The following is a 15,877-nucleotide window of genomic DNA, read 5'->3' on the forward strand; positions in this document are numbered from 1 at the left end:
ATAATTGAACCAACACCAATCTATTATTGGGACGACCTGGACCTACCATGTGGTCTTGAAGTATTGAAACCAAACCCATTTTAAAAGGTGACTATAAAAAGGTGACTGTAAAGAAGCGCTTATTTGAAACAGGCTACATGTCATATTAAACAGCATATTAACACTAAATAGGTCAGGAGCCAGACAGGAAGCCTAATGTATTATTCAGGCTGTTATTCCACAAATGAATACATTGTGAAGCATTTGTGAGAGCGACGCAACAGACTGGTAGGGACATAAAGCGCTCAGCATTTAAACAACATTTTGTTGTATTAAATCATTATAGTCTAGAAATTGCACATATAGGTTGTGATTTACTTAGAATAAAATACAAATGAAACAAAATTGCCTTGTTTGGCTCAGTCTACAGTGCCCTTGAATTCATTTTTAGAAACACGAGTTTGGCCAGAGACTGGATTCAGGTTCATGCGATGGTACCTGGAGAGCAGGGCAGAAAGAGGAAAATACCCTCTTGGCGCTTGCAGAGCCACTGGGGATGCTAAACACCTTTCAGGCCACTCTTGCCAGGCTGGGCAGGGATGCAGAGGTGTTTTTCTATGGGTAGGCCGAAAGGTTTTTAGGCAAAATAATCGTATCAAAACAGAAAGCTCCTTGAAAGAGGTAATATGTCAGGCCTACTGGGCCAAAATCTATTGTATAGATAATAGAACTTTTAAGATATCTGGTTTTTAGTTTATAAATACTTTGCAACAATGACACACTTAGTTATCTGTTAGCACATGTACATAGTGAGTACTCCATCATGAGTCTTTAGTTGTAGACATTACATCACCACACTCCCTGTCTTGCTCTTGGTCCTCTCCCCTTCATTTAGAACCTCTGTGTTTAATCCGTTTCTTGATGAACATATCTATCCAACTCCATGACAGTAGCTAAAACAAGGGGCTATAGCAGCACCCAAGAAGGCTACAAATGCATGCTGGGCTAAGCATGCCCTGAGCTCACTGTGCATTTTGGATGGAATCAAGGCATCGGAATGTACCAGAGGCATCGGAATGTACCAGAGACATCAGAATGTACCAGAGGCATCAGAATGTACCAGAGACATCAGAATGTACCAGAGGCATCAGAATGTACCAGAGACATCAGAATGTACCAGAGGCATCAGAATGTACCAGAGGCATGGGAATGTACCAGAGACATCAGAATGTACCAGAGGCATCAGAATGTACCAGAGGCATCACAATGTACCAGAGGCATCGGAATGTACCAGAGGCATTAGAATGTACCAGAGACATCAAAATGTACCAGAGGCATCGGAATGTACCAGAGGCATGGAAATGTACCAGACGCATCGGAATGTACCAGAGGCATCGGAATGTACCAGAGGCATCGGAATGTACCAGAGGCATGGAAATGTACCAAAAGGCATCAGAATGTACCAGAGGCATCGGAATGTACCAGAGGCATCGGAATGTACCAGAGGCATTAGAATGTACCAGAGGCATGGAAATGTACCAGAGGCATCGGAATGTACCAGAGGCATCGGAATGTACCAGAGGCATCGGAATGTACCAGAGGCATGGAAATGTACCAAAAGGCATCAGAATGTACCAGAGGCATCGGAATGTACCAGAGGCATCGGAATGTACCAGAGGCATCGGAATGTACCAGAGGCATGGAAATGTACCAAAAGGCATCAGAATGTACCAGAGGCATCGGAATGTACCAGAGGCATCGGCATGTACCAGAGGCATTAGAATGTACCAGAGGCATTAGAATGTACCAGAGGCATCGGAATGTACCAGAGGCATTAGAATGTACCAGAGGCATCGGAATGTACCAGAGGCATGGAAATGTACCAAAAGGCATCGGAATGTAACAGAGGCATCAGAATGTACCAGAGGCATCGGAATGTACCAGAGGCATCAGAATGTACCAGAGGCATTAGAATGTACCAGAGGCTTTAGAATGTATCAGAGGCATTAGAATGTACCAGAGGCATTAGAATGTACCAGAAGCATTGGAATGTACCAGAGGCATTAGAATGTACCAGAAGCATTGGAATGTACCAGAGGCATTAGAATGTACCAGAAGCATTGGAATGTACCAGAGGCTTTAGGATGTACCAGAAGCATTGGAATGTACCAGAGGCTTTAGAATGTACCAGAAACATTGGAATGTACCAGCGGAATTAGAATGTACCAGAGGCTTTAGAATGTACCAGAAACATTGGAATGTACCAGAGGCATTAGAATGTACCAGAAGCATTGGAATGTACCAGAGGCATTACAATGTACCAGAAGCATTGGAATGTACCAGCGGCATTATAATGTACCAGAAACATTGGAATGTACCAGAGGCATCAGAATGTACCAGAAACATTGGAATGTACCAGAGGCTTTAGAATGTACCAGAGGCATCATAATGTATCAGAGGCATTAGAATGTACCAGAGGCTTTAGGATGTACCAGAGGCAACTAAAATAGGCCCCAACCCAGGGACACGTGGCTGGCTACTCCGTGTACTTGTGGAAAACACTTTCGGCATGTGACAAATAACATTTGATTTGTTCCCAGGGCCCTGGTCAACAGTAGTGCACTATAGGGAACAGGGTGCCCTCTGGGAGACAGCCCATGTAACTGCCTGTGTTCTGGTAGAGAAACGTACCAGGTCATACAACTTGATCCTGCTGATGAGGCTCCTGGGTAGAGTGATGGTTCCGTACTGAGGATGGAGGAACAGGATGCCCTCTGTGAAGAAGCTCATCTTACCTGAAACACACAGACACAGGAGGTTAAAGGGACATCATTCACATTAACTACAGACTAACTCATTAACTAATTAAATAACTGACACACTGACTGGCTGACTGGCTGACTGACTGGCTGGCTGGGTGGCTGACTGGCTGGGTGGCTGACTGACTGGCTGGCTGGCTGGGTGGCTGACTGGCTGAGTGGGTGGCTGACTGGCTGGGTGGCTGACCGACTGACTGGCTGGCTGGGTGCGTTCGAGTGGATCACTATTTAATAGCCGTTGTTCCTGTTCCCAAGAAAGCTAAGGTACCTGAACTAAATGACTACTTCTGTCATCATGAAGTGCTTTGAGAGACGAGTCAAGGATCACATCACCTCCACCTTACCGCTTACCGCCCCAATAGAGCCACAGATGACGCAATCGCCATCACACTGCCCTAACCCATCTGGACAAGAGGAATACCTATGTAAGAATGCTGTTCATCGACTACAGCTCAGCATTTAACACCATAGTACCCTCAAAACTCGTCATCAAGCTCGAGACCCTGGGTCTCGACCCCGCCCTGTGCAACTGGGTACTGGACTTCCTGACGGGCCGTCCCCCACTGATCCTCAACACTGGGGCCCCACAAGGGTGCGTTCTCACCCCTCTCCTGTACTCCCTGTTCACCCACGACTGCGTGGCCATGCACGCCTCCAACTCAATCATCAAGTTTGCAGATGACACAACAGTGGTAGGCTTAATTACCAACAACGACGAGACAGCATACAGGGAGGAGGTGAGGGCCTTCGGAGTGTGGTGTCAGGAAAATAACCTCTCACCCAACGTCAACAAAACTAAGGAGATGATCGTGGACTTCAGGAAACAGCAGAGGGAGCACCCCCCTATCCACATCGACGGGACAGTAGTGGAAAAGGTGGAAAGTTTTAAGTTCCTCGGCGTACACATCATGGACAAACTGAAATGGTCCACCAACACAGACAGTGTGGTGAAGAAAGTGCAACAGCGCCTCTTCAACCTCAGGAGGCTGAAGAAATTTGGCTTGTCACCAAAAACACTCACAAACTTTTACAGATGCACAATCGAGAGCATCCTGTCGAGCTGTATCACCGCCTGGTACGGCAACTGCTCCGCCCACAACCGTAAGGCTCTCCAGAGGGTAGTGAGGTCTGGACAACGCATCACCGGGGGCAAACTACCTGCCCTCCAGGACACCTACACCACCCGATGTCACAGGAAGGCCATAAAGATCATCAAGGACAACAACCACCCGAGCCACTGCTTGTGCATCAAAGCTGGGACTGAGAGACTGAAAAACAGCTTCTATCTCAAGGCCATCAGACTGTTAAACAGCCACCACTAACATTGAGGCTGCTGCCTACATACATACTTGAAATCATTGGCCACTTTAATAAATTGACATAATAATGGTATCACTAGTCACTTTAAATATCACCACATGAATAATGTTTACATACACTACATTACTCATCTCATATGTAAATACTGTACTCTATACCATCCACTGCATCTTGCCTATGCCACACGGCCATCGCTCATCCATATATTTATATGTACATATTCTTATTAATTCCTTTACACTTGTGTGTATAAGGTAGTTGTTGTGAAATTGTTAGGTTAGATTACTCGTTGGTTATTACTGCATTGTCGGAACTAGAAGCACAAGCATTTCACTACACTCGCATTAACATCTGTAAACCATGTGTATGTGACCAATAAAATTTGATTTGGTCAAGTAGGTGACAATCGCTGGTTTCTGCCTTTCAAAGTGCGTTGCATTATGGGGATAAAAATGGTCCGACTTGCACCGACATGTCGACTGCATAAACGTTACAAAAATCATGTGATCAAAGGTGATGACTGCAAGTTTCTGCAGTTGCTCTTCACCAACGTCATCCTGTAGCCCTCACCTGCATTGTGGGAGGCTCTATTGTCAACCAATCATTAGGGTGTTTTTCTTTGACCCGTGTGAACGTGACCAAAGACGTGATTGAGACAGGAACCAACTTTGCCACAGTTCACGTAAACACTGGATATGTACAAATGAATGTGATATTTAAGGCCCTCTCTCTGTCCAATTGACTGTACATTGTACACACAGGACCAGTCAACAGTTAGGACACACCTACTCATTCCAGGGTTTTTCTTTATTTGTACTATTTTCTACATTGTAGAATAATAGTGAAGACATCATAACTATGAAATAACACATATGGAATCATGTAGTAACCAAAAAAAGTGTTAAACAAATGAAAATATATTTTATATTCTTCAAAGTAGCCACCCTTTGCCTTGATAACAGCCTTGCACACTCTTGGCAAAGCTGTCCACCACCATGTTGCACTGAGCCTTGCTGTTGGAAACCAGTAGCACCGACTTCCCGCTGTCGCAGATGCACCTCCCACAACATAACTTGTCTATAGCGGTTGCTTTCGCCTTACTAATCTAACAAGACCACCAACTGACTGACTGACTGGTCGTGTTCCAGAGCATCAAAACAACTGCAGGCGACTGACTGATCTACAAATCACCTGGGATCATAAATAACTACTCATTTTAGATCCTCTCGAACACGGCCACTGGCTGGACTGACAGACTGGCTGAACTGGACAAACTAGCTGGCTGGCTGACTGACTAACTGACTGGACTAGAGGTCGACCGATTAATCGGAATGGCCGATTAATTAGGGCTGATTTGAAGTTTTCATAACAATCGGAAATCGGTATTTTTGGGCGCCGTTTTTTAAATATTTTTTTTATACCTTTATTTAACTAGGCAAGTCAGTTAATAAGAGCACATTCTTATTTTCAATGACGGCCTAAGAACGATGGGTTAACTGCCTCGTTCAGGGGCAGAACAACAGATTTTTACCTTGTCAGCTCGGGGGACCCAATCTTGCAACCTTACAGTTAACTAGTCCAACGCTCTAACCACCTGCCTCTCATTGCACTCCACAAGGAGACTGCCTGTTACGCAAATGCAGTAAGCCAAGGTAAGTTGCTAGCTAGCATATAAGGCCCTGCCCCGCCCCCCTTTCGGAAAAGCTGACCACGACTCCATTTTGTTGATCCCTGCCTACAGACAGAAACTAAAACAAGAGGCTCCCACGCTGAGGTCTGTCCAACGCTGGTCCGACCAAGCTGACTCCACACTCCAAGACTGCTTCCATCACGTGGACTGGGAGATGTTTCGTATTGCGTCAGATAACAACATTGACGAATACGCTGATTCGGTGTGCGAGTTCATTAGAACGTGCGTTGAAGATGTCGTTCCCATAGCAACGATTAAAACATTCCCTAACCAGAAACCGTGGATTGATGGCAGCATTCGTGTGAAACTGAAAGCGCGAACCACTGCTTTTAATCAGGGCAAGGTGTCTGGTAACATGACCGAATACAAACAGTGCAGCTATTCCCTCCGCAAGGCTATCAAACAAGCTAAGCGCCAGTACAGAGACAAAGTAGAATCTCAATTCAACGGCTCAGACACAAGAGGCATGTGGCAGGGTCTACAGTCAATCACGGACTACAGGAAGAAATCCAGCCCAGTCACGGACCAGGATGTCTTGCTCCCAGGCAGACTAAATAACTTTTTTGCCCGCTTTGAGGACAATACAGTGCCACTGACACGGCCTGCAACGAAAACATGCGGTCTCTCCTTCACTGCAGCCGAGGTGAGTAAGACATTTAAACGTGTTAACCCTCGCAAGGCTGCAGGCCCAGATGGCATCCCCAGCCGCGCCCTCAGAGCATGCGCAGACCAGCTGGCCGGTGTGTTTACGGACATATTCAATCAATCCCTATACCAGTCTGCTGTTCCCACATGCTTCAAGAGGGCCACCATTGTTCCTGTTCCCAAGAAAGCTAAGGTAACTGAGCTAAATGACTACCGCCCCGTAGCACTCACATCCGTCATCATGAAGTGCTTTGAGAGACTAGTCAAGGACCATATCACCTCCACCCTACCTGACACCCTAGACCCACTCCAATTTGCTTACCGCCCAAATAGGTCCACAGACGATGCAATCTCAACCACACTGCACACTGCCCTAACCCATCTGGACAAGAGGAATACCTATGTGAGAATGCTGTTCATCGACTACAGCTCGGCATTCAACACCATAGTACCCTCCAAGCTCGTCATCAAGCTCGAGACCCTGGGTCTCGACCCCGCCCTGTGCAACTGGGTACTGGACTTCCTGACGGGCCGCCCCCAGGTGGTGAGGGTAGGCAACAACATCTCCTCCCCGCTGATCCTCAACACTGGGGCCCCACAAGGGTGCGTTCTGAGCCCTCTCCTGTACTCCCTGTTCACCCACGACTGCGTGGCCACGCACGCCTCCAACTCAATCATCAAGTTTGCGGACGACACAACAGTGGTAGGCTTGATTACCAACAACGATGAGACGGCCTACAGGGAGGAGGTGAGGGCCCTCGGAGTGTGGTGTCAGGAAAATAACCTCACACTCAACGTCAACAAAACTAAGGAGATGATTGTGGACTTCAGGAAACAGCAGAGGGAACACCCCCCTATCCACATCGATGGAACAGTAGTGGAGAGGGTAGCAAGTTTTAAGTTCCTCGGCATACACATCACAGACAAACTGAATTGGTCCACTCACACAGACAGCATCGTGAAGAAGGCGCAGCAGCGCCTCTTCAACCTCAGGAGGCTGAAGAAATTCGGCTTGTCACCAAAAGCACTCACAAACTTCTACAGATGCACAATCGAGAGCATCCTGGCGGGCTGTATCACCGCCTGGTATGGCAACTGCACCGCCCTCAACCGTAAGGCTCTCCAGAGGGTAGTGAGGTCTGCACAACGCATCACCGGGGGCAAACTACCTGCCCTCCAGGACACCTACACCACCCGATGTCACAGGAAGGCCATAAAGATCATCAAGGACATCAACCACCCGAGCCACTGCCTGTTCACCCCGCTATCATCCAGAAGGCGAGGTCAGTACAGGTGCATCAAAGCTGGGACCGAGAGACTGAAAAACAGCTTCTATCTCAAGGCCATCAGACTGTTAAACAGCCACCACTAACATTGAGTGGCTGCTGCCAACACACTGACACTGACTCAACTCCAGCCACTTTAATAATGGGAATTGATGGGAAATGATGTAAATATATCACTAGCCACTTTAAACAATGCTACCTTATATAAATGTTACTTACCCTACATTATTCATCTCATACGCATACGTATATACTGTACTCTATATCATCGACGGTATCCTTATGTAATACATGTATCACTAGCCACTTTATACTATACTATGCCACTTTGTTTACATACTCATCTCATTTGTACATACTGTACCCGATACCATCTACTGTATCTTGCCTATGCTGCTCTGTACCATCACTCATTCATATATCCTTATGTACATATTCTTTATCCCCTTACACTGTGTACAAGACAGTAGTTTTGGAATTGTTAGTTAGATTACTTGTTATTACTGCATTGTCGGAACTAGAAGCACAAGCATTTCGCTACACTCGCATTAACATCTGCTAACCATGTGTATGTGACAAATAAAATTTGATTTGATTTGATTTGATTAAACTTATCTTATAAAAACAATCAATCAACGACTGTTGTTGCTCCAATGTGTACTTAACCATAAACATCAATGTCTTTCTTAAAATCAATACACAAGTATATATTTTTAAACCTGCATATTTAGCTAAAAGAAATCCAGGTTAGCAGGCAATATTAACCAGGTGATATTGTGTCACTTCTCTTGCGTTCATTGCACGTAGAGTCAGGGTATATGCAACAGTTTGGGCCACCTGGCTCTTTGCGAACTGATTTGCCAGAATTTTACGTAATTATGACATAATATTGAAGGTTGTGCAATGTAACAGGAATATTTAGACTCATGGATACCACCCGTTAGATAAAATACGGAACGGAATAAACGTTTTGTTTTCGAGGTGATAGTTTCTGGATTTGACCTAAGGCTCGTATTTCTGTGTGTTTATTATAGTTAAGTCTATGATTTGATATTTGATAGAGCAGTCTTAGGGGTGGTAGGCAGCAGCAGGCTCGTAATAGTCAAAGGTATATGGTTTAGAGAAATAGTTGACGCGTTATAATTCCTGTAATAACTTGCGGCTGAACTTGAAAGGGGTTCCTTCGTTATTTTACCGTTCATGTCTTCCATACAGAATGTCTTGATCTACTTCAGATAAGGTCTGTGTTTCGTGCAGGTTAGGGTTCAGGTTAGAGTGCAGGTTAGGGTGCAGGTTAGAGTGCAGGTTAGGGTTCAGGCTTAAACCGCCTCTGTTCATGTCTTCCATAGAGAATGTCTTGATCTACTTCCAATAAGGTCTGTGTTTCGTGCAGGTTAGGGTGCAGGTTAGAGTGCAGGTTAGGGTGCAGGTTAGAGTGCAGGTTAGGGTTCAGGCTTAAACCATCTCTGATCATGTCTTTCATAGAGAATGTCTTGATCTACTTCCAATAAGGTCTGTGTTTCGTGCAGGTTAGGGTGCAGGTTAGGGTGCAGGTTAGGGTGCAGGTTAGGGTGCAGGTTAGGGTGCAGGTTAGGGTGCAGGTTAGGGTTCAGGCTTAAACCACCTCTGTGTTTTGATACCCATGTAAATCTCACTAGGATAAGGTAACGTTTGTCAACATATTTTCATAAATCCACTCTACAAATTTTTTTTATCTTTGCTTATATTTAGCCAATATTGATCAGAGTTACCTTGTCCTATGGATATCTACACAGTTATAAAATGTGCAAGGTGGTGTAAGCCTACAAAAAACACAGACCTTATTTTAAGTGAATCTAAAAATATCCTATGGAATAAATGAATGAACCGCATTTCAGATTTTGCTAGAAGGTGTCATGGGAATTATGACTCGCACTTTGGTAGTCAATTCTTCCCATGCCCATTATTAAAATAGGATTTCCTGCATATAGAAAAGACAGTTTTTGTTTTCAACATTCATCACAGGTAACTTAAACTCTATTTTTATTCAAACAGTTGAGTACTTGTCTCCTAAGCAGTATCATTGTCACTTCAGAGCTGTGTGTTTTACAGATGGCAGAGAAAAGCAGAGCACCAGTGTGGGACTATTACATGGAATTGGCACCAGGGAAAGCAAGGTGTCTTATTTGTGATAAAGATGTAAGCATGGGGTCAGCAACGGCTAAATCAAAAAATACCACCAACCTGTGGGATCACCTTAAGAACACCCATCCAAAAGCCCATAATATATATTATATTATGTTAAAATAAAAGTGTTCATTGTTCATTCAGTATTGTTGCAATTGTCATTATTACAAAAGTGTGTGTGTGTGTGTGTATATATTTATCGCCCGATTAATCGGTATCGGCCTTTTTTGTCCTCCAATAATCAGTATCGGTGTTGAAAAATCATAATGGGTCGACCTCTAGACTAAACTGACTAGCTGACTGGCGGGCTGACTACAGAGAGAGCAAGTATGTGTCACCTTCCTCTGGAGTGGAGAGCAGGCTGTTGGAGAACACATGAGCTGTGTCTGCTGTAGTCAAAGAGGTGCCCAGGCAGGTACCCTCCTCCTCCTGGGGATTAAACACACACAATACACATCAACACACTGACCAGCATGTCTCAATGTAATAACGGCAACATGAGCGGTTGTTGTCTGACCTTCAGCAGGACCTGGGCCTTCTCAGAATGCTTCACATCAGACTCCACCTAAAGCCATTAGGACACACAGTTAACAAGGGCTGTGAACGAGAGGATCAAATCCACAATGCATTATGGATTATGGACTGATCTACAAATAATAATTAGCATTTATGATGCAAGGTGATTTGCAGGTCAGTTGGCAGTCATTTTGAAGCCCTTGAACACGGCCATTTTGTTGAAAGTGACTTGATCCCTGGATGAATGGAGAGAGAGGAGAGGAAAGGAGAGAGGATTGAGGGGAGGAGAGATGAGAAGAGAGGAGAGATGAGGAGAGAGGGTAACATACCAGCCAGCAGACGTATCGAGGCAGAGCTGTCGTCAGGATGGTGTAGCAGCTGTCTGAGGAAACACTTCCATCTACAGGACAGACTCAACATTACAGTTCAACAGGAGGAACAACATGACTCACAGACACACAGTTTATAATAATAGGGAGTAGGCATCGGTCAGGCCTAACAGTACGTGTCTCTCTTACCTTTCTGTTGGATGTTGATGCTGGACACCAGGAAGGACTCAGAGAAGACTACAGAGCCCAGGTCTCCTTTCCCCCACTGGAGGTCTGGGATGTCGTACACTGACATGGACGCCTGGGACACACAACCACCACTATAAAGTATAATCCTTAACCCCTGACCCCTAACCCCACTGGAGGTCTGGGATGTCGTACACTGACATGGACGCCTGGGACACACAACCACCACTATAAAGTATAACCCTTAACCCCTGACCCCTAACCCCACTGGAGGTCTGGGCTGTCATACACTGACATTGACGTTTGGGAGTGATGGACAGAAAACACACATTGTAATTCATTCCAATCTAATCAATCAATCAAACACAGTGACATGCCTACCGCAAATGTTTTGGAACAATTATCAGGTTGGAAGAATTGACTTACAGTTTTCACCAAGAAGCAGCTCCCTTCTTCACTCAGAGGAACAATTCTGAAAAGGAAAACAAGAAAGACGGAACATTCAGGAAAACAATGAGTCAATAAAAAGCCAGCTGACAACATTGAATCATAGTGTGAATAAACACTTTCTTTATAACAATCAGAACCCACCTGCCCTGGTTGTTCACAGCTTGGATGTGGAAAACACTTTTAGATCTGAGAGAGAAAACAACAGGTGAACACTTTATACTAGATCAGCTAACGTCGTCATTCAGGACACTAATGAAACAACAGGTAGAACACTTTATACTAGATCAGCTAACGTCGTCATTCAGAGGACACTAATGAAACAACAGGTAAAACACTTTATACTAGATCAGCTAACGTCGTCATTCAGAGGACACTAATGAAACAACAGGTAGAACACTTTATACTAGATCAGCTAGCGTCGTCATTCAGAGGACACTAATGAAACAACAGGTGAACACTTTATACTAGATCAGCTAACGTCGTCATTCAGAGGACACTAATGAAACAGGTAGAACACTTTAGACTAGATCAGCTAACGTCGTCATTCAGAGGACACTAATGAAACAACAGGTAGAACACTTTATACTAGATCAGCTAACGTCGTCATTCAGAGGACACTAATGAAACAACAGGTAGAACACTTTAGACTAGATCAGCTAACGTCGTCATTCAGAGGACACTAATGAAACAGGTAGAACACTTTAGACTAGATCAGCTAACGTCGTCATTCAGAGGACACTAATGAAACAACAGGTAGAACACTTTAGACTAGATCAGCTAACGTCATTCAGAGGACACTAATGAAACAACAGGTAGAACACTTTATACTAGATCAGCTAGCGTCGTCATTCAGAGGACACTAATGAAACAACAGGTAGAACACTTTATACTAGATCAGCTAGCGTCGTCATTCAGAGGACACTAATGAAACAACAGGTAGAACACTTTATACTAGATCAGCTAGCGTCGTCATTCAGAGGACACTAATGAAACAACAGGTAGAACACTTTATACTAGATCAGCTAACGTCGTCATTCAGAGGACACTAATGAAACAACAGGTAAAACACTTTATACTAGATCAGCTAACGTCGTCATTCAGAGGAATACAAAGGTAGAGTTGTTATCTATTGTGACAGGTGTGCTGGTACCTGAGAGCAGCTCTGTACTGAGGCAGGTGGACCGAGTCCAGTGCCAGATGGAAGGTATGCTCTGCTACGTCCTTCGCCTGGAAATATACACAAAATATACACAAGTTTCAGTCAGTAACCCAACACTCGTCCTCATTCAACGCCTACAGCACACTGCCGTGCCTAGTTAGTTACAACATACCGCCGTGCCTAGTTAGTTACAGCATACCGCCGTGCCTAGCTAGTTACAGCATACCGCCGTGCCTAGTTAGTTACAGCATACCGCCGTGCCTAGTTAGTTACAGCATACCGCCGTGCCTAGTTAGTTACAGCATACCGCCGTGCCTAGTTAGTTACAGCATACCGCCGTGCCTAGTTAGTTACAGCATACCGCCGTGCCTAGTTAGTTACAGCATACCGCCGTGCCTAGTTAGTTACAGCATACCGCCGTGCCTAGTTAGTTACAGCATACCGCCGTGCCTAGTTAGTTACAGCATACCGCCGTGCCTAGTTAGTTACAGCATACCGCCGTGCCTAGTTAGTTACAGCATACCGCCGTGCCTAGTTAGTTACAGCATACCGCCGTGCCTAGCTAGTTACAGCATACCGCCGTGCCTAGCTAGTTACAGCATACCGCCGTGCCTAGTTAGTTACAGCATACCGCCGTGCCTAGTTAGTTACAGCATACCGCCGTGCCTAGTTAGTTACAGCATACCGCCGTGCCTAGTTAGTTACAGCATACCGCCGTGCCTAGCTAGTTACAGCATACCGCCGTGCCTAGCTAGTTACAGCATACCGCCGTGCCTAGCTAGTTACAGCATACCGCCGTGCCTAGTTAGTTACAGCATACCGCCGTGCCTAGTTAGTTACAGCATACCGCCGTGCCTAGTTAGTTACAGCATACCGCCGTGCCTAGTTAGTTACAGCATACCGCCGTGCCTAGTTAGTTACAGCATACCGCCGTGCCTAGTTAGTTACAGCATACCGCCGTGCCTAGTTAGTTACAGCATACCGCCGTGCCTAGTTAGTTACAGCATACCGCCGTGCCTAGTTAGTTACAGTATACCGCCGTGCCTAGTTAGTTACAGCATACCGCCGTGCCTAGTTAGTTACAGCATACCGCCGTGCCTAGTTAGTTACAGCATACCGCCGTGCCTAGTTAGTTACAGCATACCATGCATAGCTAGTTACAGTATACCATGTATAGCTAGTTACAGTATACCATGTATAGTTAGTTACAGTATACCATGTATAGCTAGTTACATTATACCATGTATAGCTAGTTACAGTATACCATGCATAGCTAGTTACAGTATACCATGTATAGCTAGTTACAGTATACCATGTATAGCTAGTTACAGTATACCATGTATAGCTAGTTACAGTATACCATGTATAGCTAGTTACAGTATACCATGTATAGCTAGTTACAGTATACCATGTATAGCTAGTTACATTATACCATGTATAGCTAGTTACAGTATACCATGCATAGCTAGTTACAGTATACCATGTATAGCTAGTTACAGCAAATGTGTGTATTGCTAGTTAGGTAGCTCAGTGGTTAGAGCGTTGAGCCAACAATGGAAAGTTTGCTGGATGGAATCACTGAGCTGACAAGGTAAAAATGTGTCGTTCTGCCCCTGACCAAGGCAGTTAACCCAGTGTTCCCCGGGCAGCGAAGACGTGGATTATGGCAGCCCCCCCCTCTCTGATTCAGAGCGGTGCACATGTCAGTTCAATGCATTCAGTTGAACCATTGACTAGGTATCCCCCTTTCCCTTTCAGTACACCATCTATAGCTAGTTACAACAAATTTGTATAGCCAGTTATAGTACACCATTAGTTATTGTATACCATGTAAAGCTAGTTACAGCAAACGTGTAGCTAGTTATAGCAAACATACAAGGTGAGGTCGGAAGTTTACATACACTTAGGTTGGAGTCATTAAAGCTTGTTTTTCAACCACTCCACAAATGTCTTGTTAACAAACTATAGTTTTGTCAAGTCGGTTAGGACATCTACTTTGTACGTCATGTAGTCACAAGTCATTTTTCCAACAATTGTTTACAGACAGATTATTTCACTAATTCACTGTATCACAATTCCAGTGGGTCAGAAGTTTACATACACTAAGTTGACTGTGCCTTTAAACAGCTTGGAACATTCCAGAAAATTATGTCATGGTGTTATAAGCTTCTGATAGGCTAATTTACATCATTTGAGTCAACTGGAGGTGTACCTGTGGATGTATTTCAAGGCCTGCCTTCAAACTCAGTGCCTCTTGGGAAAATCAAAAGAAATCAGCCAAGACCTCAGAAAAAATATAGTAGACCTCCACAAGTCTGGTTCATCCTTGGGAGCCATTTCCAAACACCTGAAGGTACCATGTTCATCTGTACAAACAATAGTACGCAAGTATAAACACCATGGGACCACGCAGCCATCATACCACTCAGGAAGGAGACGCATTCTGTCTCCTAGAGATTAATGTACTTTGGTGCGAAAAGTGCAAATCAATCCCAGAACAACAGCAAAGGACCTTGTGAAGATGCTGGAGGAAACAGGTACAAAAGTATCTATATCCACAGTAAAACGAGTCCTATATCGACATAACCTGAAATGCCGCTCAGCAAGGAAGAAGCCACTGCTCCAAAACCGCCATAAAAAAGCCAGACTACGGTTTGCAACTGCACATGGGGACAAAGATCGTACTTTTTGGAGAAATGCCCTCTGGTCTGATGAAACAGATGTTTGGAGGAAAAAGGGGGAGGCTTGCAAGCCGAAGAACACCATCCCAACCGTGAAGCAGGGGGTGGCAGTATCATGTTGTGGGGGTGCTTTGCTGCAGGATGTGCACTTCACAAAATATATGGCATCATGAGGAAGGGAAATTATGTGGATATATTGAAGCAACATCTCAAGACATCAGTCAGGAAGTTAAAAGCTTGGTTGCAAATAGATCTTCCAAATGAACAATGACCCCAAGCATACTTCCGAAGTTGTGGCAAAATGGTTTAAGGACAACAAAGTCAAGGTATTGGAGTGGCCATCACAAAGCCCTGACCTCAATCCTATAGAAAATGTGTGGACAGAACTGAAAAAGCGTGTGCGAGCAAGGAGGCCTACAAACCTGACTCAGTCACACCAGCTCTGTCAGGAGGAATGGGCCAAAATTCACCCAACTTATTGTGGGAAGCTTGTGGAAGGCTACCCAAAACGTTTGACACAAGTTAAATAATTTAAAGGCAATGCTACCAAATACTAATTGAGTGTATGTAAACTTCTGACCCACTGGGAATGTGATGAAAGAAATAAAAGCTGAAATAAATAATTCTCTACTATTATTCTGACATTTCATA

At 44.6% G+C, this 15,877-nt stretch overlaps 1 protein-coding gene across 1 annotated transcript in view; it reads right to left on the minus strand.

Annotated features, from left to right (window-relative positions):
* The window catches only part of dnaaf9 (dynein axonemal assembly factor 9), a 96,200-nt gene that overhangs the window by 38,536 nt on the left and 41,787 nt on the right, over nt 1-15,877 (minus strand). The window contains exons 13-20 of the mRNA XM_090221490.1: nt 12,537-12,613; nt 11,528-11,572; nt 11,363-11,408; nt 10,940-11,051; nt 10,751-10,821; nt 10,423-10,470; nt 10,244-10,334; nt 2,671-2,774 (exon numbers count right to left, since the gene is read on the minus strand). Of these exons, the coding sequence (XP_090077616.1) occupies nt 2,671-2,774; nt 10,244-10,334; nt 10,423-10,470; nt 10,751-10,821; nt 10,940-11,051; nt 11,363-11,408; nt 11,528-11,572; nt 12,537-12,613 (594 nt within the window). The remainder of the gene's footprint in view (nt 1-2,670; nt 2,775-10,243; nt 10,335-10,422; nt 10,471-10,750; nt 10,822-10,939; nt 11,052-11,362; nt 11,409-11,527; nt 11,573-12,536; nt 12,614-15,877) is intronic.

Source organism: Oncorhynchus mykiss, chromosome 25 (assembly GCF_057628025.1).
Source record: "Oncorhynchus mykiss isolate SJ-2025 chromosome 25, ASM5762802v1, whole genome shotgun sequence".
NCBI classification, from domain to species: domain Eukaryota; kingdom Metazoa; phylum Chordata; class Actinopteri; order Salmoniformes; family Salmonidae; genus Oncorhynchus; species Oncorhynchus mykiss.